General features: G+C 42.5%; 1 protein-coding gene across 3 annotated transcripts in view; it reads right to left on the bottom strand.

The window, feature by feature from the left end:
• The window catches only part of srpx2 (sushi-repeat containing protein X-linked 2), a 126,250-nt gene that overhangs the window by 5,966 nt on the left and 96,068 nt on the right, over positions 1-24,216 (bottom strand). For 2 of the 3 annotated variants that reach the window (XM_068047578.1, XM_068047580.1), the window contains 2 exons: positions 23,194-23,315; positions 18,164-20,471 (listed from right to left, as the gene is read on the bottom strand). In XM_068047578.1, the coding sequence (XP_067903679.1) occupies positions 20,291-20,471; positions 23,194-23,315 (303 nt within the window). In that variant the 3' untranslated portion in view covers positions 18,164-20,290. Of the gene's footprint in view, positions 1-18,163; positions 20,472-23,193; positions 23,316-24,216 lie in introns of those variants that run through there. The other variant, XM_068047579.1, reaches the window with a different exon arrangement.

Here is a 24,216-nt window from a genome sequence, read left to right as displayed (position 1 = left end):
TTGTTTGCTAGTTTACATTCATATTCTATTCTCCCTTTCTTTATCAGTTTCTTGGTCCTCCTTTGCTGCATTCTAAAATCCTCCCAATCCTCAGGTTTACTACTATTTCTGGCAACATACAGGCCTTTTAATCTTATACAATCCTTAACGTCCTTTGTTAGCCACAATTGACTACCTTTACGTTTGGTGTTTTTGTGCCTAGAAGGAATGTATAGTTGCTGTAAATTATGCAATAATTCTTTGAAGACTATCCATTGTCTATGCACTGACATACCTTTTGATGTATTTTCCCAATCCACCTCAGCCAATTTGCCCCTCGTACCTTCATAATTTCCTTTGTTCAAATTTAACACCCTGGCTTCAGATTGAACTACCTCACTTTCAAACAAAATGTAAAATTCCATCATATTATGGTCACTCATCCCTAAAGGTTCTTTTAAAACAAAGATTATTAATTAGCCCTTTCTCATTACATAATACTAGATCTAAAATAGCCTGTTCTCGAGTCAGCTGCTCAACATACAGCTCTACAAAACCATCCCTAACACACTCCAGAAACATGTCCTCCACAGCATTAGTGCTCATTAGGTTTACCCGTCTATGTGCAGATTTAAGTCATCCATAATTACTGTATTACCCATGCTAAATGCTTCTCTGATCTCCTGTTTAATACCATGCCCCACCCTACATCTACTGTTTGCTCGTCTATAAATAACTCTTACCAATGTTTGCTGCCCCTTGCTGTTTCTCAGCTCCACACAAACAGATTCCAAATTTTGTTCTTCCGATCTGAGATCCTCCCTTACTAATGTACTGATCCCATCCCTTATTATCAGCACAACACCACCTCCTTTTCCTTTTTTCCTGTCCTTCCTAAATGTCGAATATCCTTGAATATTCAGTTCCCAGTCTTAGTCACGCTGTAGCCACGTTTCTGTAATGACAATTAGATCATAGCCATTTACCTCTATTTGTGCCTTTGAATCATCTACCTCATTGCGAATGCTGTGTGACTTCAGGAAGAGTGCCCTGAACCTTGTCTTTTTGACATTATTCTGCATTCTAAGTCGAGTTGATGCTCGCCTTTGTTTCGCCTGCCTTCTAACGCCGCTTGCTACTTTTCTACCTCCTGTTACCAGCTTTACTGCCTTCCAGTTTGAGCTACCCCTTAGGTTTCCATCCCCCTGACAAGCCAGTTTAAACCCTCCACAACAGCACTAGCAAATCTCCCTGTGAGGATATTAGTTCCAGTCCTATTAAGATGTAGCCCATCCATGCATGTCTATGGATGTCTGACTGATCTGGCAAATATCACCAGCAGCTGCACAAAAATTCAAAGTGGCAGTGACTTTCATCGCAACAGCAGGACTGTCCCAATGCTGAACCCTGTCTGCCAGCTCCAGTCGATGGTACAACTTGGTGACAGCCTGACTGCTGAGGTGCAAGCCCATCAGCCTTTTCTGCCTCCACTAGAACTCTTCTTCCTCCTCCAAACTATTAAGTGTGTTGTCTCATTTGGGCATGTATAATTCTCCTTAAAAACTATGGTCAAGTGTGCCTTCCAACAGGATGATGAAATTTCAATCGAAATCTGTCATTTTGAGTGATTAGATTAGAGATACAGCACTGAAACAGGCCCTTCGGCCCACCGAGTCTGTGCCGACCATCAACCACCCATTTATACTAATCCTACACTAATCCCATATTCTTACCAAACATCCCCACCTGTCCCTATATTTCCCTACCACCTATCTATACTAGTGACAATTTATATAATGGCCAATTTACCTATCAACCTGCAAGTCTTTTGGCTTGTGGGAGGAAACCGGAGCACCCGGAGGAAACCCACGCAGACACAGGGAGAACTTGCAAACTCCACACAGGCAGTACCCAGAATCGAACCTGGGTCCCTGGAGCTGTGAGGCTGCAGTGCTAACCACTGCGCCACTGTGCCGCCGCGCTGTTTTCTTGAAAAGAGCACGTCTATAAATAGCAAAGGTTAAAATAAGGCTTAATTGTTATTAGGTCACAAATGTCTCCTGGTTAGGACATAAATTAGGTCATCAATTGACATGAGTGATAATGTGTTGGGTGGAATGCAGGATGGGCACGAGAGCAAGTGGCAGCATTTTAAATGACTGGTTTAGTTGGTTAAAATAAGTTGCACTACTTATCAACATGAGAGAGAATGATACCTTCGGTTCAACACCTGACACTGACACTGCCACTCTTAAGCATTCTGTGCAATTGGCACGAATGCAATGAGAAACTTGTGAAAAGACATAAAGGGGCAGAAAAGCCCTGAAGACAATAAATTTTTTAAGGCCTTGGCCAATTAAGGCAGAGACCTAAAAAAGTAATGAATTGGGGTTGCAAAGAAGAGGCCTCTACTGGGCCCTTTCATTAAAAAAAGCCCCTCTTAGTTCACTAATAAAGAACAAAGAACAGTACAGCACAGGAACAGGCCATTAGGCCCTCCAAGCCTGCGCCAATCTTGATGCCTGCCTAAAGTAAAACCTATTGCACTTCTGGGGTCCCTATCCCTCTATTCCCATCCTATTCATGTATTTGTCAAGATGCCTCTTAAACGTCTCTATGGTACCTGCTTCCACCACCTCCCCCGGCAACAAGTTCCAGGCACTCACCACCCTCTGTGTAAAGAACTTGCCTCGCACATCCCCTCTGAAATTTGCCCCTCTCACCTTAAACCTATGTCCCCTACTAACTGACTCTTCCACCCTGGGAAAAAGCTTCTGACTATCCACTCTGTCCATGCCGCTTATAACTTTGTAAACCTCTATCATGTCGCCCCTCCACCTCCGTCGTTCCAGTGAAAACAATCCGAGTTTATCCAACCTCTCCTCATAGCTAATGCCCTCCAGACCAGGCAACATCCTGGTAAACCTCTTCTGTACCCTCTCCAAAGCCTCCACGTCCATCTGGTAGTGTGGCGACCAGAATTGCACGCAATATTCTAAGTGTGGCCTAACTAAAGTTCTGTCCAGCTGTAGCATGACTTGCCAATTTTTATACTCTATGCCCCGACCGATGAAGGCAAGCATATTCTTGACTACCTTATCCACCTGCGTTACCACTTTCAGTGACCTGTGGACCTGTATGCCCAGATCTCTCTGCCTGTCAATACGCCTAAGGGTTCTGCCATTTACTGTATACTTCCCACCTGCATTAGACCTTCCAAAATGCATTACCTCACATTTGTCCAAATTAAACTCCATCTGCCATTTCTCCGCCCAAGTCTCCAACCGATCTATATCCTGCTGTATCCTCTGACAATCCTCATCACTGTCCGCAACTCCACCAACCTTTGTGTCATCCGCAAACTTACTAATCAGACCAGCTACATTTTCCTCCAAATCATTTATATATACTACAAACAGCAAAGGTCCCAGCACTGATCCCTGCGGAGCACCACTAGTCACATCCCTCCATTCAGAAAAGCACCCTTCCACTGCTACCCTCTGTCTTCTATGACACAGCCAGTTCTGTATCCATCTTGCCAGCTCCCCTCTGATCCCATGTGACTTCACCTTTTGTACCAGTCTGCCATGAGGGACCTTGTCAAAGGCTTTACTGAAGTCCATATAGATAACATCCACTGCCCTTCCTTCATCAATCATCTTTGTCACTTCCTCAAAAAACTCAATCAAATTAGTGAGACACGACCTCCCCTTCACAAAACCATGCTGCCCCTCACTAATAAGTCCATTTGTTTCCAAATGGGGGTAAATCCTGTCCCGAAGAATCCTCTCTAATAATTTCCCTACCACTGACGTAAAGATCACCGGCCTATAATTTCCTGGATTATCCTTGCTACCCTTCTTAAACAAAGGAACAACATTGGCTATTCTCCAGTCCTCTGGGACCTCACCTGTAGTCAATGAGGATGCAAAGATTTCTGTCAAGGCCCCTGCAATTTCTTCCCTTGCCTTCCTCAGTAATCTGGGGTAGATCCCATCAGGCCCTGGGGACTTATCTACCTTAATGCTTTGCAAGACACCCAACACCTCCTCCTTTTTGATAATGAGATGACTGAGACTATCTGCACTCCCTTCCCTATGCTCATCATCCACCAAGTCCTTCTGCTTGGTGAATACTGATGCAAAGTACTCATTTAGTACCGCGCCCATTACCTCTGGCTCCACACATAGATTCCCTTCTCTGTCCTTGAGTGGGCCAACCCTTTCCCTGGTTACCCTCTTGCTCTTTATATACGTATAAAAAGCCTTGGGATTTTCCATAATCCTGTTTGCTAATGACTTCTCATAACCCCTTTTAGCCCTCCTGACTCCTTGCTTAAGTTCCCTCCTATTGTCTTTATATTCCTCAAGGGATTCGTCTGTTCCTAGCCTTCCAGCCCTTACGAATGCTTCCTTTTTCTTTTGACGAGGCTCACAATATCCCACATTATCCAAGGTTCCCGAAACTTGCCAAACTTATCCTTCTTCCTCACAGGAACATGCTGGTCCAGGATGCTAATCAACTGACATTTGAAAGACTCCCACATGTCAGATGTTGATTTACCCTCAAACAGCTGTCCCCAATCTAAATTCTTCAGTTCCTGCCTTCTTTTTTTTCTTTTGGGCCTCCTTATCTCGAGAGACAATGGATACGCGCCTGGAGGTGGTCAGTGGTTTGTGAAGCAGCGCCTGGAGTGGCTATAAAGGCCAATTCTGGAGTGACAGGCTCTTCCACAGGTGCTGCAGAGAAATTTGTTTGTTGGGGCTGTTGCACAGTTGGCTCTCCCCTTGCGCCTCTGTCTTTTTTCCCGCCAACTACTAAGTCTCTTCGACTCGCCACAATTTAGCCCTGTCTTTATGGCTGCCCGCCAGCTCTGGCGAATGCTGGCAACTGACTCCCACGACTTGTGATCAATGTCACACGATTTCATGTCGCGTTTGCAGACGTCTTTATAACGGAGACATGGACGGCCGGTGGGTCTGATACCAGTGGCGAGCTCGCTGTACAATGTGTCTTTGGGGATCCTGCCATCTTCCATGCGGCTCACATGGCCAAGCCATCTCAAGCGCCGCTGACTCAGTAGTGTGTATAGCTGGGGGTGTTGGGGGTGTTATAATTGTTATAATTAGCCTTCCCCCAATTTAGCACCTTCACCTGAGGACTACTCTTATCCTTATCCACAAGTACCTTAAAACTTATGGAATTATGGTCACTGTTCCCGAAATGCTCCCCTACTGAAACGTCGACCACCTGGCCGGGCTCATTCCCCAATACCAGGTCCAGTACGGCCCCATCCCTAGTTGGACTGTCTACGTATTGTTTCAAGAAGCCCTCCTGGATGCTCCTTACAAAGTCTGCCCCATCCAAGCCCCTAGCACTAAGTGAGTCCCATTCAATATCGGGGAAGTTAAAATCACCCACCACTGTTACCTTTACATGTTTCCAAAATCTGTCTACATATCTGCTCCTCGACCTCCCGCTGGCTTTTGGGAGGCCTGTAGTAAACCCCCAACATCGTGACTGCACCCTTCCTATTCCTGAGCTCCACCCCTATTGCCTCGCTGCACGACCCCTCCGCGGTGTCCTCCCGCAGTACAGCTGTGATATTCTCCTTAACCAGTAATGCAACTCCCCCACCCCTTTTACATCCCCCTCTATCCCGCCTGAAGCTTCTAAATCCTGGAACATTTAGCTGCCAATCCTGTCCTTCCCTCAACCAAGTCTCTGTAATAGCAACAACATCATAGTTCCAAGTACTACTCCAAGCTCTAAGTTCATCTGCCTTACCTGTTATCCTTCTTGCATTGAAACAAATGCACTTCAGACCACCAGTCCCGCTGTTCTCCGCAACATCTCCCTTCCTGCTCTTCCTCTTAGTCTTACTAGCCTTATTTACTGGTTCCCCTTCATTTATTTCACTTGCTGTCCTACTGCTCTGGTTCCCACCCCCCTGCCACACTAGTTTAAACCCTCCCGAGTGATGCTAGCAAACCTCGCAGCCAGGATATTTGTGCCCCTCCAGTTTAGATGCAACCCGTCCTTCTTGTACAGGTCCCACCTGTCCCTGAAGAGATCCCAATGGTCCAGATATATATATATGGGCGGCACAGTGGCGCAGTGGTTAGCACCATAGCCTCACAGCTCCAGCAACCCGGGTTCAATTCCGGGTACTACCTGTGTGGAGTTTGCAAGTTCTCCCTGTGTCTGCGTGGGTTTTCGCTGGGTACTCCGGTTTCCTCCCACCACCAAAGACTTGCAGGTTGATAGGTAAATTGGCCATTATAAATTGCCCCTAGTATAGGTAGGTGGTAGGGGAATATCGGGACAGGTGGGGATGTGATAGGAATATGGGATTAGTGTAGGATTAGTATAAATGGGTGGTTGATGGTCGGCACAGACTCGGTGGGCCGAAGGGCCTGTTTCAGTGCTGTATCTCTAAATAAATAAATAAATAAACATCTGAAACCCTCCCTTCTGCACCAACTGTTCAGCCACGTGTTCAGCTGCACTATTTTCCTATTTCTAGCCTCACTGGCACGTGGCACAGGGAATAATCCCGAGATTACAACCCTCGAGGTCCTGTTTTTTAACTTTCTACCTAACTCCCTAAACTCCCGCTGCAGGACCTCATCACTCTTCCTGCCTATGTCGTTGTCACCGATGTGTACCACAACCTCTGGCTGTTCACCCTCCCCCTTCAGAATGCCCCCTGTCCGTTCAGAGACATCCTTGACCCTGGCACCAGGGAGGCAACATACCATCCTGGAGTCTCTTTCACGTCCACAGAAGCGCCTATCTGTGCCCCTGACGATAGAGTCCCCTATAACTATTGCTCTTCTGCGCTTTGTCCCTCCCTGCTGAACAACAGTGCCAGCCGTGGTGCCACTGCTCTGGCTGCTGCTGTTTTCACCTGATAGGCCATCCCCCCGAACAGTATCCAAAACGGTGTACTTGTTAGAGAGGGGGATAGCCACAGGGGATTCCTGCACTGACTGCCTCCCCCTTCTAGCGGTCACCCATCTATCTGCCTGCACCTTGGGTGTAACCACTTCTCTAAACCTCATGTCTATGACGCTTTCTGCCACCTGCATGCTCCTAAGTGCATCCAGTTGCTGCTCCAACCGATCCGTGCAGTCTGTGAGGAGCTGCAACTGGGTACACTTCCTGCAGATGTAGTCGTCCGGAACGCTGGAAGCATCACGGACCTCCCACATCTCACAGGTGAAGCACTTCACCCCTCTAACTGTCATTTCTAGCACTAATTAGTTAATTAATATAAAATAAATAAATACTTATTAAATCCTAACTAAATTGTTATAATTAACTATGTGGTCCCTACTGCTGGATTTCTACTAGATTGCTGTCCTTTACAGAAGGAAATCTGCTATCCTTACCCAGTCTGGCTTCTATGTGACTGTAGGCCCAAAAAAACTGACTCGGCCGTTTCCATACAGACAGAATTTTGAGGAGTCCAGTCATATTTCTTCCTATGGTCCTATGGATCGGTGGTAAGAGCAAACAAGAGAGAAATCTGCTGAGAAGCTAAGTCTTGACTCCCTGACAGTATTTTCATGCAGCAGGTGGTGAGGGTGCTGTAAAAGCAATCATCCCAAAAGGGGTAGGGGAAGGAAATTTCAGGGTAGGGAAGTAACAATAGGCCTCGCTGCCCCTATTATGTTGCTATCCTGCCTGATTTGGGCTGGGAAAATGGAAAGGTATTTCATTTCCTCGCATCTCAGCATCCTTTACAATCAGCGAGGCTCTTTATTTTAATTTAGAAGCTCTAATACTACAGATTGAAATCTTTCCCTAACTTTGCTGAAAATCTTCCATTGCAGCCCTTAATTGCTTCCAGAATCTTTAAAGCATTTTGCACAATTCTATAAGTAAATTTAAAAATTATTTTCTGCTACAGGAAAAATGCAATACTTTCTGCAACATTTGGATATAAATTTATATCTGTTTAGACTAAAGTCACAAATGGGTGCCAGAGATCAGGAAAATAGCCAATATGGTTATCATTTTTAAAAAGAAAGACTGAGCTAAACTGGGTGAACATTTTCAGGAGGGATATTTTAGACTTTTTAGTTAAGGATGAAATTATCATGTAGCTGGGTAAAGAGAAAATAATTAGTCATCAACAAGGATTTTAAAAAAGGGTGATCATACTTCACAAACCTCATATGATTCTTTGACAATGTAATAGATATGGTAGATGTGGGAAATGCACTTCAGGAAAGCCTCAAACAAGGTACCAAATGAAAGATTGTTACAGAAGATTAATGAGTATGGAATTGGGGTGGGGGGTAATAGCAAACTGGATTAAAAATTGATGAGAAAACAGAGAATAGGAATTAAGGGTAATTTTTCAAAGTTGCTGCAAGTGAGTAGTGGTAAGCCTCATGGTTCAGTTTTGGGGCCACTTCTGATTGTTATTTATGTAAATGATTTAGATATAGATCTAACGAACATATTGTCAAAATTTTCAGATGATAAAATAAGAAGTATACTTAATTCGTTAGAAGACTAAAGGAGACTGGAAAGGGATATTGATAAGATAGGCTAAGAATGGTAGAGAGAATTCAATGGCACTAAGTGTGAGGTGATGCATTTTTATTAAAAAAGCAGTAATTATACTCTAAAGGAAAGCAGGCTTAGTACAAAGAAATTGATGATAAATAGATGAGGCTATATCTGCATAGCAGTTCTGAAGGGGTTTGATTTAGACTATACTGTTCATAAATCATACAAAAGGAGAAGGTTATGGTTTTGGGGTTTATGTTCGATATTTGGTTTCAGTATCACTGATTACTCCCTGAAGAAACAACACAGCCCTGTAAACAAATGTGGTTGACCCTCAGCCACTCAGTTGTAACAAACCACCAAGAAAACGTCAAATCAGAATAAAACCTGGCGGACAATCTGGCATCATCCGAAGGACCGGAAACAAGAAAGACACACCTAACCTAGTCGACCCTGCAAAGTTCTCTTCACTAACATCTGGAGACTTGTGCCAAAATTGGGAGAGCTGTACCACAGACCAGTCAAGTAACCACCTGACATAGTCATATTAATAGACTCATACCTTACAGCCAAAGTCTCAGACTTTTCCATTACCATTCCTGGGTATGTCCTCTCTACTGAGAGAACAGACTCACCATAGGTGGTGACACAGTGGTATACAGTCACAAAGGAGTGGCCCTGCAAGTCCTCAACATCAACACTGGATCCCATGAAGTCTCATGGCATCAGATCAAACATGGGTAAGGGAACCTCCTCCCGATTACCTCCCACTGCCCTGCTTAAACAAATGAATCACTATTTGTCCATGTTGATCGCCACTAGGAAGAAGCACTGAGGGTAGTACACAATGTAGTCTGGGTGGAGGGGGGTGGTCTTTAATGTCCATCACCAAGAGTGAGTTGGTAGCATCACTTATGATTGAACTGACTGTCTGGAAGGGCATATTTGCCAGACTGTGCTTGTGGCAGTTGGTGAGAGAACCAATAAGGGGGAAAACCTACTTGATCTCATCCTCACCAATCTACCTGTCGCAGATCCCTCTGTCCATGACAGTCTTGGTAGGAGTGACTACTGCACAGTCCTTGTGGAGCTGAAGTCCTGTCTTTACACCCTTCATTGTGTTGTGTGGTACTACCACCATGCTAAATGGAATAGAGTCAGAACATATCTAGCAGCTCAGAACTGGGCATCCATGAGGCACAGTGGGCCAATAGCAGCAACATAATTATATTCCACCAAAATCTGTAACCTTATGGCTTGGCATATCCCTCATTCTAACATTACCATCAAGCCAGAGGAACAACTCTGTGTCAATGAGGAGTGTAGGACAGCATTCTAGGAGTAGCAACAGGCATACCTAAAAGTGAGGTGCCAACCTAGTGAAGCTACAACACAGGACTACATGCATGCTAAACAGCAAAAGCAAGATGCCATAGACAGAGCTAAACAATCCCACAACCAACAGATCAGATCAAGGTTGTGCTATCCTGCCACATCCAATGGTGAATGGTTGTGGATAATTAAAAAACAAAAGACAGGAGGAAGCTCTACGAACATACCCATCCTCGATGATGGCAGAACCCAGTACATCAGTGCTAAAGATGAGGCTGAAGCATTTGCAAACATTTTCAGCCAAAAGTGCCAATATCTCGGCCTCCTCCTGAGGTCCCAGCATCATAGATGCCAGTCTTCATTCAATTTCATTCACTGCACATGATATCTAATTCTAAGTGCACTGGATGCAGCAAAGGTTATGGGTCCTGACAACATTCTAGTTTTAGTGCTGAAGATTTGTGCTCCAGAACTAGCCACACCCCTAACCAAGCTGTTCTAGTATAGCTGCAACACTGGCATCTCCAGCAATGTGGAAAATGCCCAGGTATGTCCCATCCAAAAAAACAGGACAAATTCAAACCGCCAATTACTGCTCCATCTGTCTACATTCAATCATCAACAAAGTGCTGGAAGGTGTTGCTGACAGTGCTAGCAAGTGATTCTTTGCCAGGACTTCTCAGCTCCAGACTTCATTGCAGCCTTGATCCAAACATGCACAAAATAGCTGAATTCCAGAGGTGAGGTAAGAGTGACTGCCTTGAAATCAAGGCAGCATTTAATAGAGTGTGGCACCAAGAAGCCCCAGCAGAATTGAAGTCAGTGGGGAAAGGGGAAAAAGCTGGTGTCATACTGAGCTGTTGGGAAAGTGCTTCTATTTTTAAATATTTTTTGAGGACTTGTGCTTAAAAATTGTGGAAACGGGTTCATTTCAAAGACTGAAGAGATTCCATAGATGCTGGCCCTTGTCTTCTTTTTTAAAAAAAAAGGTCACAGGAAGGACTACAGATTTTGTTTAAAAACAAACCCTTACTGGATGTCACATGTCTGAATTAAGTAAACATCAGGAGCCTTGGTGACTAGGGGAGTTGTTTATGGAGAAGTGACATGTCAAGATTTATGGTGGTCAAGAGTTGGTTTTGTTTAGGATATTGTTTTGAGTCAGGTGGAGGTCAGCCTGCTAACAGAGAAGCCACCAGCTCATCCTTTCTTACCCCTTTGAGAAACCCTAAGAATCCGTGTATGGACTGGAGAAATTGATGCCGCATTTCTCCTGAAAAGCCTGCCAGACTAATCCTCGAAGTTACCTGAAGAGAACTGCTCTAAAAAAGATCCCAGTGACAGCCATCTATGAGTATCTGGACACCAGACTAAAACGGCCAGTGGAGAACATCGCATATCCTGTCCTTTTTTCCTTCAAGAATTAACAAGTACTTAACTGGTGTGTGTGTGTGTGTGTGTTTGTGAGAGAGAGAGAGGGAGTGTTGGGCTACCATAGAAGGGAACTTTCATATTTCAACCTGCGTGTTAATGCTTTGCATCTTTATTGAATAAACCTTGTTTTGTAATAAATTAATAATTTTGTTATTTATTAAAGAAACCTGGTTGGTGGATTTTATTCTGAAATAAAAAGAGTATATAATTGTCCATTTTGATAACTGTGTAAAATATATAAATATAGTTTTGACAATGGAAAAGTGGAACTAGGGAACGACAGTGCACACCTCCAGCCTCGGTCATAACATATAATTGGGGGCTCTGTGCGAGATAACCCAAAGCTGATGATGTGCGACTGTAAGTGGGGTAATAACAATTGAAAAGGGGAAAAGGAAAATACCAGATTTCTTGTGCATTAAAGTTTACACTACTGGAATGGCTTTGTCGGTTTCTACGACCTCTCCAGAGAGGGAGGACCTATCCCTGAATAATTTGGAAAGCTTAACCAAGGCTAGGCTAAAAGAATTGGCAGAGAAATTGGAGTTTGGGTTCAAACCAGGGGCTAAGAAAGCATTGAAGTAACAGCACAGCATTTGAAATTGGAAGAAGGAAAAAGCAATTCAGATGATAATTCAGTTGAATTAGCTGGAATTCAGTTACAGTTGAAGCAGCTTGTACTTGAAAGAGAAAAATAAATGAGAAAACTTGAAATAGAATTTCGAACGGAGCAAGCAGAGCAGCAGGAAAGAGAGAAAGAAAAAGAAGGGAGCAAGAAAGGATATTCCAATTAAAAAAATAGAACTAAAAAGAAGGTGGCCTTGACCCCAATGAAAATTCTGATGAAGAAAGACTTTACTCCAACCAGGGATCCAGTGGAGAGCTGTTTAAATTTGTGAAAGCCCTCCCGAAGTTTGAGGAAATAGACATAGAGGCATTTTTCATTTCTTTTGAAAAGATAGCTAGACAGATGAAGTGGCCGAAGGGAAGCTGGACACTACTCATACTAAATAGGTTGATGGGCAGAGCTCATGAAGTTTATGCCATGCTTTCTGAGGAGGCTTCTGCAGAGGAAGTCTATTCTCGGTACATATGAGTTAGTCCCTGAAGCTTACTGTCAGAAATTTTGAAACCTCAGGAAACAGCCTGGGCAGGCTTATATAGAAGTTAAGAGAGTAAAGCAAATTAACTTTAATCGTTGGATGCAGGTTCTATAGGTAGAGGTCATGTATGAGACCCTTAGGGAAATAATTCTCCTGGAAGAATTAAAAAATTCACTCCCTCCATTGGTAAGAACCCATGTCGAGAACCAAAAGGTTTCAACAGCCATACAGGCAGCTGAGATCATTGATGCTAACGAGCATGTTGACAAGCCCAAACCCTTTGTCCGTCACCCCCACAAACCCGAGAAGGATAGAAGGTGGGAGAGTGAAAGGAAGACAAGTAGCCGGGGACAAGAAAGGGTAGCTGGGAATGCCCAGAGATTTCTTCCTCAGGCCAGAAAGGAAGATGCTCAGGTTGGAAGTGAGGTCCGCAAGCCTAAGTGTTTCCATTGTCACAAGGTGGGACACCTTCGTGCAGAATGCTGTAAGTTGTGGAGTAAACCCATGGGACTTATTGGGGTACACAAGGCTTATGCAGAGAAAGGGGCCCTGACCGATTGTACAACAGATCAGGCTGTAGCTCTGACTGCAGCTGTAAGGCCAAATACAAAAACCACTGTGAGCCTGAGAGTTATAGGGAATTCTTCTCAAAAGGTAAAGTAACTCCTTATCCCTCATGTGAGGCAGGTAAACCTATAGTTATACTGAGGGATACAGGAGCTACCCAATCTCTTTTGCTGTGGAAAGGCATAACTTTTCCACCAGAGAGCACATTGAATGCCAAGGTTTTAGCGAATGGTATCAGCAGGGAGTATATACCTTTGTATCGGGTGCACTTGGAGTGTGACCTAATGTCTGGAATAGTAACCATAGGAGTTTTCCACAGTTTGCCTATAGACAGAGTTGACCTACTCCTGGGAATGATATGGCCGAGCGAAGGTTGTACCTTCTCCAGTAGTCACAAAAAGACCAGATGAAGTCAAAGAGACAGAGCAGTTGCAGGAAAAGGTTCCAGGAATTTTTCCTTCATGTATAGTGACCTAAGCAATGGCTAAACAAGTTCCATTGTCAGAGTAAAATTGGCACCACAGACAGATAGCCGAATATCTGAAACTTTCTGTGGGGATAATCTGAAGGAAATGTTCAATAAGTCTTCTCTGATCAAGGCTCAGCAAACTGATCCAGAGTTAAGTAAAGTGGCACAGTCGTCTCGAACTGAAGCTGAAGCAAAAGGAGTTCCAGAGGCTACTATATTAAAAATGGGATTCTGATGAGGAAGTGGAGACCTCCTCACAGACCTGTAGATGAAGTATGGACGGTAGTTCACCAGATAGTGGTACCGCCCAAATATCGCTAGGACATATTAAGGATAGCCCATGAAATTCCTAAGGTGGGACATGTGGGGATACGGAAGACCAATCACATATAAGTTGACATTTTTACTGGCCAGGTCTTTACAAGGACATGCTGCAGTTTTAGAAAAGGAGCCAAACATGCCAAATTGTGGGAAAAGCGCAACTTACCATAAAACCAGCACCTCTAATTCCCATACCAGTTTTTGGGGAACCATATAGTAGGGTGTTGGTAGACTGTGACCTTTACCGAAAACAAAAGCGGGACATCAATATATACTCACTATTATGGATATGGCTACTTGGTTCCCAGAGGCCATTCTCTTGAGAAAAATTTCTGCTAAGGTGGTAGTAGAAAAGATAACCCAGTTCTTCACTCGATATAGATTACCGATTGAAATCCAGCCAGATCAAGGTTCCAATTTTATGACGAAAAAGTTTTCAGCAAGTTATTAGTAATCTGGGTATAACACAGTTAAAGTCCTCACTATATGATCCACAGACACAAGGAGCTTTAGAATGGTACCATCAGACCCTCAAAAATGATGATCAGGGCATATTGTTATGAATATCCCCATGATTGGGACAAAGAGCTGGTCTTCTTTTGTTTGCCACCAGGGATTCACCGAATGAGTCTACCAGTTTTATTCCTTTTGAATTACTTTATGGACGTGAGTTAAGAGGTCCTCTAAAATGAATTAAAGAAAAGTTTTTAGAACAGAGGGACAAATCTTCTGTGTTAGATTAAGTATTCGTGTTCTGGCAGCAGCTTACGAGAGCCTGCAATGTGGTTCAGGAACACCAAAAAGCTTCCCAAACAACCATGAAGAAATGGGCAGACAAGCATGCCAATACCCGAACATTTCAACCAGGGGATGAGGTGTCAGTATTACTGCCTTTACCAGGTGAACCTTTGAAAGCACAGTTCAGTGGACCATATAGAGCAGGCAAAAAGATTGGTAAAGTAAATTATTTGGTTGACACCCCAGATTGTCGGAAAAAGAATTGGTTATGTCACATCTATATGTTGAACAATATCACCGTCGGGAGGAGGATAAGCAAAATCAGATATGTCAGGTAGTAGGGACAGTGATGGATGAAAGGGATAGTGAGGATGAGGCAGAAGGAGGCATTGAGAATTCTCAAATTGAACCTCCTACTATCCCGTTAGCTCATACTGAATTGTTAGGGAGATTGAATACTGTGCTTTCATATTTAGATGCAGAACAAGAAGACCATACAAGGCTACTCATATAATTTAAAAGGAGTCTGTCGGGATAAACTGGGATGTACAACCTTAGCCATACTTGATGTGGATGTAGGAGAATCCTCTCCTATAAAACAGCATCCTTATTGCTTAGGTCCAGAGAAACAGGCCCAGGTGAAAGCAGAAGTCCAATACATGTTGGAATACCACCTATTTAAACCTAGTCAAAATAACTGGAGTTCCCCAGTCATGTTAGTGCATAAGATGGTTCAACTAGATTTTGCATAGACCACAGAAAGGTTAATGCAGTAACAAAGGCAGACTCCTACCCAGTTCCTCACTTGGAAGACTGTATTGACAGAATTGGCAGTGCTACATTTCTTACCTATAGTCCTTGTGAAGACCTGACCAGTAAAAATGTCAACTTATATGTGATTGGTCTTCTGGATCCCCACATGTCCCACCATAGGGGAGGCGGTGGCGTAGTGGTAATGTTGCTGGACTAGTAATCCAGAGCCCAGACTAATTATCTCGGAACATGGGTTTGAATCCCACTACGGTAAATGGTGAAATTTGAATTCAATTACTAAATCTGGAATTTAAAAGCTAGTCTAATGATAACCATGAGACCATTGTTGATTGTTGTAAAAACCCATCTGATTCACTAATTTCCTTTAGGGAAGGAAATCTGCTGACCTTATCTGCTCTGGCCTACATGTGACTCCAGACCCATAGCACCGTGGTTGACTCTTAAAATGCCCTCTGAAATGGCCGAGCAAGCCACTCAGTTCAAGGGCAATTAGGAATGGGCAATAAATGCTGGTCTAGCCAGAGATGCCCACATCCCACAAACAAATTCAAAAAAAGATACGTTGAAGGGATACTTGCAGGTTCCTTTAACACTCTGAGCTAAAGAAATATCAGCCTTTGTCACACCAGACAGTCTTTTCCAATGCCAAATGATGTCATTCAGGCTAAAAAATGCCCCAACAACTTTCCAGAGACTAATGAACCAATTGGTAGCCAGTATTCCTAACTGTGTGGTTTACCTTGATGATGTGCTGGTATACAGTGACACTTGGAAGGACCACTTGGAACAATTGTGCTACTGACCTGGGGATCGGTGCAGTCCTGTTACAAGATGAATTGGGCATAGAAAGGCCAGTGGGATACTTTTCCAAAAAGCTAAATCGACACCAAAAGAGATACTCAACAGTGGAAAAGGAAACCCTGAGCTTACGACTAGCTGTTAAGCATTTTGAAATTCGTGTCCAGCACGACTACAGACACTGGTATATACTGATCATAACCCCTTCTTGTTTGTGGAAAAATTCAAAAACCAGAATGCCAGACTATTTTGATTGAGTTTACAATTGCAGCCCTATCACTTAAAGATTATCCATATTGTGGGGAAAAATAATGTAATTGCTGATGCTTTGTCTAGAATTTAACCTTGTTTTGAGTTATGAGTACAAAGATAGTACAGGGAATAACTATTAGTTACAGGTAAAGATTGAATGAGAATGAGTGTGTAAATGTGTATTAATTTCTTTCATCGTATTTTTTCCACTCTTTGTAATGAAACACATTTAAAATGGTGTTTCATTCCTCCAAGGATGCAGGTGCTATGAAAGTGCTTCCATTTTCAAATACTTTTTGAGGACTTATGTTTAAAAATTGTGGAAATGGATTAATTTGAAAGGCTGAAGAGATTCCATAGATTCTGGACTTTGTTTTTTTTTAAAAGGTCACTGGAAGGACTTGAAACTTTGTTTAAAAATAAACTCTTACTGGATGTCGCATGTCTGAAGCTAAGTAAACAGCAGTAGCCTTGGTGACTAGGGGAGTTATTTATGGTGGTCAAGAGTTGGTTTTGTTTTGGATATTGTTTTGCGGAAGTTGGGGGTCAACCTGCTAAGAAAGAAGCCACCAGCTCATCCTTTCCCACCCCTTTGAGAAACCTTGCAAATCCAGCATGTGGACTCGAGAAATTGATGCCGCATTTCTCCTGAAAGGCCTGCCAGACTAATCCTCGAAGTCGCCTGAAGAGAACTGTTCCAAAAACGTTCCCAGTGACTGCTATCTACGAATACCTGGACACCAGACTAAAAGTTCCAGCGGAGAACGTTGCATATCTTGTCATTTTTTCCTTTCAAGATTAACAAGTATTTGGTCAAAGTATTTTCTTGTCTTTTTGTAAAGAGATCTCTGCAGAGCAAACTTCTTCGTTTTTTTCTTTAACTGGTGAGTGAGTGAGTGAGTGAGTGAAACTAATTTAGAAGGGAACTTTCATATTTCAACCTGAATGTTAATGCTTTGCATTTTTATTGAATAACTCTTGTTTAATAAACAAAATTATTAATTTATTATAAAAGAAACCTGGTTGGTGGATTTTATTCTGAAATGAGAGTATATAATTGGCCGTTTTGATAACTGTGTAAAATATTTAAATATATGTTGTGACCATGGAGAAGTGGAACTGGAGAAAAACAGTGCACTCCTCCAACCTCAGTCGTAACAGAGCACAAAGGAATATGGTTGTGGTTGTTGGAGGCCAATCATCTCAGCCCTAGGACATCAATGCAAGAGTTCCTCAGGGCAATGTCCTAGGCCCAACCATCTTCAACTGCTTCATCAATGGCCTTCCCTCCATCCTAAGGTCAGAAATGCTGATGTTCACTGATGATTGCACAGTGTTCAGTTCCATTTGCAACTCCTCAGATAATGAAGCAGTCTATGCCCACATGCAGCAAGAACTGGACAACATTCAGTCTTGGTCTGATATGTGATGTGAATGTTACTTACCACTTAAGCGCCAGGCAATGACCATCCACCTTTTCAACAGCAGCAAGGAATGGGCAATAAATGCTGGCCTTGCTAGCAATGACTACATCCCATGAAAGAAAAAAAGCTAGACCACATCTTGAACTGCTGCAGTGCATATGGTGTAGGTACATCCAGTGATGTTGAGGAAGCTCCAGGATTGTGACCCAGTGACAGAGAAGGAACAGTGATGTATTTCCAAGTCAGGATGGTATGTGACTTGGAGGGAACTTGCAGTATTTATCTGCCCAATATCACGATAAATGACAGTTAGACATAAAGGCTAATCAAAAAGCCACTTCCATTGTACTCCATTTACAGAAATATACTATGTGCTGCTATTTGATTCTCTCCATCTTTGGTAGGCAGATTGAACACACACACACACACAATCAGACTGAGACTTAGGCTATAAACCAGGAAGCAGTTTATTTAACACAGAACAGATAAAATGAACAGAATTCATCACAAACAATGCCTTTACAGTCATTACGAACTGCTATCCTACTCAATATATCAGAAAAACAGAGCTGCTTCCCTTGAGCTAACTCTCAAATTTAAAGTAAACCTTGAAAGCAGTTCACTGCTTGCATGGGAAAACTCTACCTCGTATTTGGAATTGCCCAAACCCTGTGCTAACCTGACAGGCTGAAGAGGTAAACACTGGGACTCGAAGATAAGCTCACTCTTCGAAGCTTTCAGCTGAAGAGCTGCCCATCAAAGAGCTACAATGAAGTTTTCCCCTCCTCCCAAGTCTGATCCATGTCTCCATCCCAGACAGCTATTAATTCAAAATCACAACCCCCATACTGAATGAGATGGTTTATTCACTGATCAGTACCGGACACCACAGTCCATCCAGCTATTAAAAACATTATTCAACCGCCTAATAACAATGACTGTATACAACTGTATTAGTATTTTAAACTGCCTTTGACCAACAGAAATTAAGGATTTCAAATGCATATTGATGTCTTTGGCCTTCCATAAAGTAATGCAGATTCCTGTGCTGAGTATACATTTACATTGGAACTAGATCAGATTTTAGAAAAAGAAATTGAACATTACAGAAAGAAGCTTGCTATATGGGATTGAGATCTATCAAAAGAGATGTTCATTTTAATAACCTTTTCTTGTTCCTCTAAAAGTGTATTATAGTGTGAGAAACCCCAGCAATTCACTTTCAAAATGACATATGAATGAATAACAGGTCGGAATGAACTCTCTCCAAGAATAGTTTTATTTTTTTAAATAATGGCTGAACATAAATCAGATTCTGAAAAACATTAAAAATTCCATGGACGGGGGGAATGGTAAAATGTGCTTATGTTACTGACCGAATAATCAAGAGGTCTGGACTAATGATCTGGAGATACAAATTCAACTCCCACCACAGCAGTTAGGGAATTTAAGTGCAGTTAATAAAAACAATCTGGAATTAAAAGCTAGTATCAGAATTGTGAACATGTAACTACTGGATGAACTCATTTGGTTCATTAATGTCCATTAGGGAAGGAAACCTTACCCAGTCTAGCTTATATGTGACTCCAGACCCATAGCAATATGGTTGACTTTAATTGTCTTGTGAAATGGCCTAGCAAGCCATTCAATTCAGGACAATTATGGATGGGCAATAAATGCTGTCCTTGCTAGCAACACCCACATCCTGTGAATATTTTTTTTTTTTTTTTTTTAAAAAGTTTCAGGCATAGAAGGTCAAAAACTTTGAGGAACTCTTTGGTCAATCTTCTTGGGAATTGGGCATGTTGGATAGTGTAGATTATAATATTGAATTGTTATCCTGGGGATTATGCTTGAGAGTTGTAGAGAGAAAATAGTTTCACATAAATTTTGTAGCGTTTTCTCTGAAATTTTTCTTGTGATTTTTCATGTCTCTCAGGAGAGTAAATAAATTAGGGAAATCTTATGTTTGGGCAAATTACACATCGTTCATCTGGTTGAGCAAGCTTGATGGGCCAAATGGTCATCTCCTATTTCATATTTTCAGAAATGTTCTTGGATTATATACAGTTATGTAACTGCAACTATATAAAAGTCAGTTTTGGTGGTTTTCTTGGTGGAGAAAAACGAATTTCAAAGGCTAATGATAGAAATGGCTGTGGTGGAAGTTGATGAAAGAATATGTATAGATCAACTTGCAGACTGAGACTGAGATCAGACAATTTGATAAGGCAGGCGAGTCATCCCTACAAGCCTTCGAGATATGTGCACTCCTCCAATTCTGCCCTCTCGAAAGTCCTCAGTTTTAATTGTTCCATCATTGTTGCCCCAGCCTTCAGCTGCCAAGGCCCCAAGTACTGGAATTCCCTTTCTAAACCTCTCCACCTTCCTTAAAACCTTGCCCTTCCACAAAGATTTTAGTCATCTACCCTAATATCTAATTTTGTGATTTGATGTCAAATTTTGTTTGATAATGATCCTATGAGGTGCTTTCGGATGTTTCCTCTGTTAAAGGCACTATTTAAATACAAGTTGTTGTTGGTGAAAGTGTAGGGAAGGCTGGTCAAGTTTGAGTTTCAGTAACAGAAATTTTCCTTTTGCTGTTGGACAGCCCTTTCCTCCTTCTGGAGTAGGTAAGTATCAATGAATGGAAACAGCTCATTGGATGTGACTGGTTGAATATAACGCTCCCTGTCTGTGCCATATTTGTCAATCAGGACAACGTTAAAGTGTATACTGGATAAGTAATAGACTTGTCTGCAAAATGAACCAGAAAAGAAGCAGAGGTTATTAAGGCTGCAAAACAATTTACGCAATTTATCAGCAGTGTACCAGTGTTATTCATGCAAAGAGAAACACTTGATTGTAACTAATGAGAGTTAACATTCTGGAAAGTGCAAAAAAGGGAGTAAATTTTCCTTATCTACATACATTTGTCCTTTCTAAAACTCCAGAGGACATTCTTGCCTCCTGGTTTGGCCTTGTGCCTGAACAATAGGTGCAAACTTCAAGCTTCTTGGGCCTGCAGTGGTGTATTAGGCCCCAAGGCTCAAAACATCTAGGTGTGGTTAGAAATGCCAATGCTACATACCCTTGGATCCTTCAGCCTGCGGTGCAGACCCTGGCTGGCTATCCAGTCAGCAGGATTCTGGGGCAAGCGACCGCATCGGATCTAACTGGGTGCCTCTGTGGTGTGGCACCCAGCAAGCAGGTTCCCAGAAAAAAATAGGTGGGAACATAGGAGTACCCTCATGCCTCATTTACATCTCGACAATGGGCCTGCCCTAATATAGGCACTGATCCAGATCCACCCATCTCCCACCCCAGCCCCCTCCACCTACCAGCCAGAAGCCCCAGAAATCCCTGGAGTAAAAGTCAGGGGCATTTGCTGGTAAGTATTTTTAACCTGGCTGACTGCCATGAAGTTTTTGCCTCATGAGGTTTTAGATGCTTTAACTCCAATACTCTAGGGGTTCTTCCAATAGCTAGAATGCCTGTAATACAAATGACCTCGCAATTTTTCCATTGGGTAGGATGAAATCATCCTACAGCAGAGGTTTTGCTTCTTTCTGCCAACCAAAATATCAACAGCTTGTGCTGTCACATCTGGCTCCAGCTGCCCACCTGTACAAGCCAGTGTAATTCTTGTCTTTTCTCGTCCCAATTCTCGGTAGGTCACAACATATATTTTTAAAATGTTTACCCAGTTACTGATTCAGTCAATCATATACTCTTTTATCCCAGAATAAAATACACCAACCAGGTTTCTTTAATAAACAAAATTATCAGTTGGTCAAACAAGACTTATCCAGGAATGAAGCAAAGCATTAACACAGATTGAAATATGAGAGTTTCCCTTTTGAATTCTGCCCCCGCTCCCCATGCACACACACAAAAAAAACCCACAGAAATTCTCTCTGCAAAGGTCTGTTCCAAAAAAAGACAAAAACAAATAATACTTTGGTAATATTTGCTAATTCTTGAAGAATAGGAGAAGGTATGGAAGGAAGTCAGTTGTCTCTTTTGGTCTGGCATCCTGGTATACGGAGATGGGTCACCGGTATCTTTTCAGAAGAAATTCATTCTGAAGATGTCGAGAAATTGTCTGGTCGGCTTTCAAGGACATGTGGCATCAGGAGTTTAGGCCAACACATACTTGAATTGCAGGGTTTCTTTAATTAGTTTCAGAGGACCTCTTATCTCATGTCCATAAATTAATCCAAAAGGACTAAAACTAGTAGACTCATTAGGTGTATCTCTAGTTGCAAACAAATAAATTCTAGTCCTTTATCCCAATCATGGGGATATTCATGACAGTATGTCCTGATCATCATTTTGAGGGATTGATGGTACTGTTCTAAAGCCCCTTATGTCTGTGGGTGGTATGCTGAAGACAGGAACTGATTAAGTAGCTCATCTTCCCCGCCCCCAACCCAACGCGCACACAGAAAAAAACACAGAAATTCTCTCTGCAGCGGTCTGTTACAAAAAAAAGACAAAAACAAATAATACTTTGGCCAAATACTTGGTAATTCTTGAGGAAAAAAAGAGAAGTTATGGAAGGAAGTCAGTTGTCCCTTTTGGTCTGGCGTCCCAGTATATGGAGACGGATCACTGGTATCTTTTCAGAAGCAATTCATTCTGGAGATGTTGAGAAATCGTCTGGCAGCTCCAACAACACTCAAGAAGCTCGACACCATCCAGGACAAAGCAGCCCACTTGATTGGCATCCCATCCACAAACATTCACCCCCTCCACCACCGACGCACAGTAGCAGCAGTGTGTACCATCTACAAGATGCACTGCAGCAACGCACCAAGGCTGCTCAGGCAGCACCTTCCAAACCCGCGACCTCTACCACCTAGAAGGACAAGGGCAGCAGATGGGTGGGAACCCCACCATCTTCATAATCCCCTCCAAATCGCACACAATCCTGACTTGGAACTATATCGCCGTTCATTCACTGTCGCTGGGTCAAAATCCTGGAACTCCCTTCCTAACAGTACTGTGGGTGTACATACCCCTCATGGACTGCAGCAGTTCAAGGTGGCATCTCACCACCACTTTCTCATGGGCAATTAGGGATAGGCAATAAATGCTGGCCTGGCCAGCGATGCCCACATCCCACGAAATGAATAAAAAAAATTTGCTACCAATCTGCCTTTAACTATTTATTGTAAATCATGGAGTATGGTGACATGGAGCGACCACAAGAGACCAGTATTTGTTTCTTAATGTTTAGGATTAGGTGAAAATTAAGTAATCATTCCACTTTAAATAGCCTTACCATTAAGTTCTCAGTTGATTTTCCTTATTCAATCAAATGGATCGTGTTTAGAAAGAGAATTGATTTTAAGTAAGCATTGTAGTTCTTTTGCACCATTCATCTCAGCTTCCAAGCAATCTGAACCAATTTCATTTTATAATAGATCAAAAATTCAGTCTGCATTTAAAAGTCAATGCAGCATCAGCTTCTTACCTGAGTTGATCAACAATTTCTGAAGAAAGCTGCTGCTCCTTTATCCGTCCTATTACTCTGGGTGGATTTCCAACCAATTCTATTATTGTTACTTGCCTTAGCTCCAGCCCACAGGCAGCTTCCTGAACAAGGATAGAAACAATATGCTTCAGCAACAGTAACAGTAATTTTATTTTTAGCAGTAACAGTATTTGATTTTAAAAAACTGCCAACTATTAATCATTCAACATTTAATCCCTATTCTCTATATTGGCAATATTCTACTGACAGTCTCTATCCCTGGAAGATAACCTGTATCGTAACTATTATCTTCTAATGATTTTTAAAATTCTAATCTTCCTATTTTATATCATGGTTAAAGATGTCTATTGTATTCATAAATCTGTGATATGACCATTTACGGTCTCTCAAATTATCTAGTGCTAAAACACCAGAAATGATAATTTGCCATGCCACTCACCACCCAATCAGTTGGCTTTGCCTATTCCCCAAGTCTGGTATCCTCCCTGTGCTTCTTTGACTCAGAACACCTAATCATCCATCCATCAGCTCAGTTCTTCTGAGGGAAATTCCTCCTCAGTAACCTTTGCAGACTCCTTACCGTCACAGTAGCTCCTACTTTACTAGCTAGAATTAATCACTTTCCAAGTGTTTGGGAAGTTGGGAATTCTGTCATTGAGATTCTTGTCTGAGTAGTTTTTGCAGCTGGAGCAGAATCCTCCATAACTGCCAGGAGACAATGATGATGTCTGGTAAGGATTAGGTCCCTAGTGTCTCTACCCATCTCCTCTCATAACTCCCTTCCTAATCTTATCCAGGACTCTGCCTCCTATTCCCTCTCCCACTCCACAACTTTTCCTCCCATTTCCTGTGTTTGCCTCTGATCTTTGATGCCTGCTTCACCCATGTCACTTTGTATATGGGGAGGGTCAAGGAGCAGAATTAAATCTAGACTCTGACAACTGGGTGGATCCAGCACAGAGACACTTGGCACAGGAACTGATTAACTGGCTCATCTTCCCA

Source organism: Heterodontus francisci, chromosome 15 (genome assembly GCF_036365525.1).
Source record: "Heterodontus francisci isolate sHetFra1 chromosome 15, sHetFra1.hap1, whole genome shotgun sequence".
NCBI lineage: Eukaryota > Metazoa > Chordata > Chondrichthyes > Heterodontiformes > Heterodontidae > Heterodontus > Heterodontus francisci.
The sequence above is the reverse complement of the archived record's forward strand: the minus strand, read 5'-3'. Positions and strand labels throughout refer to the sequence as shown.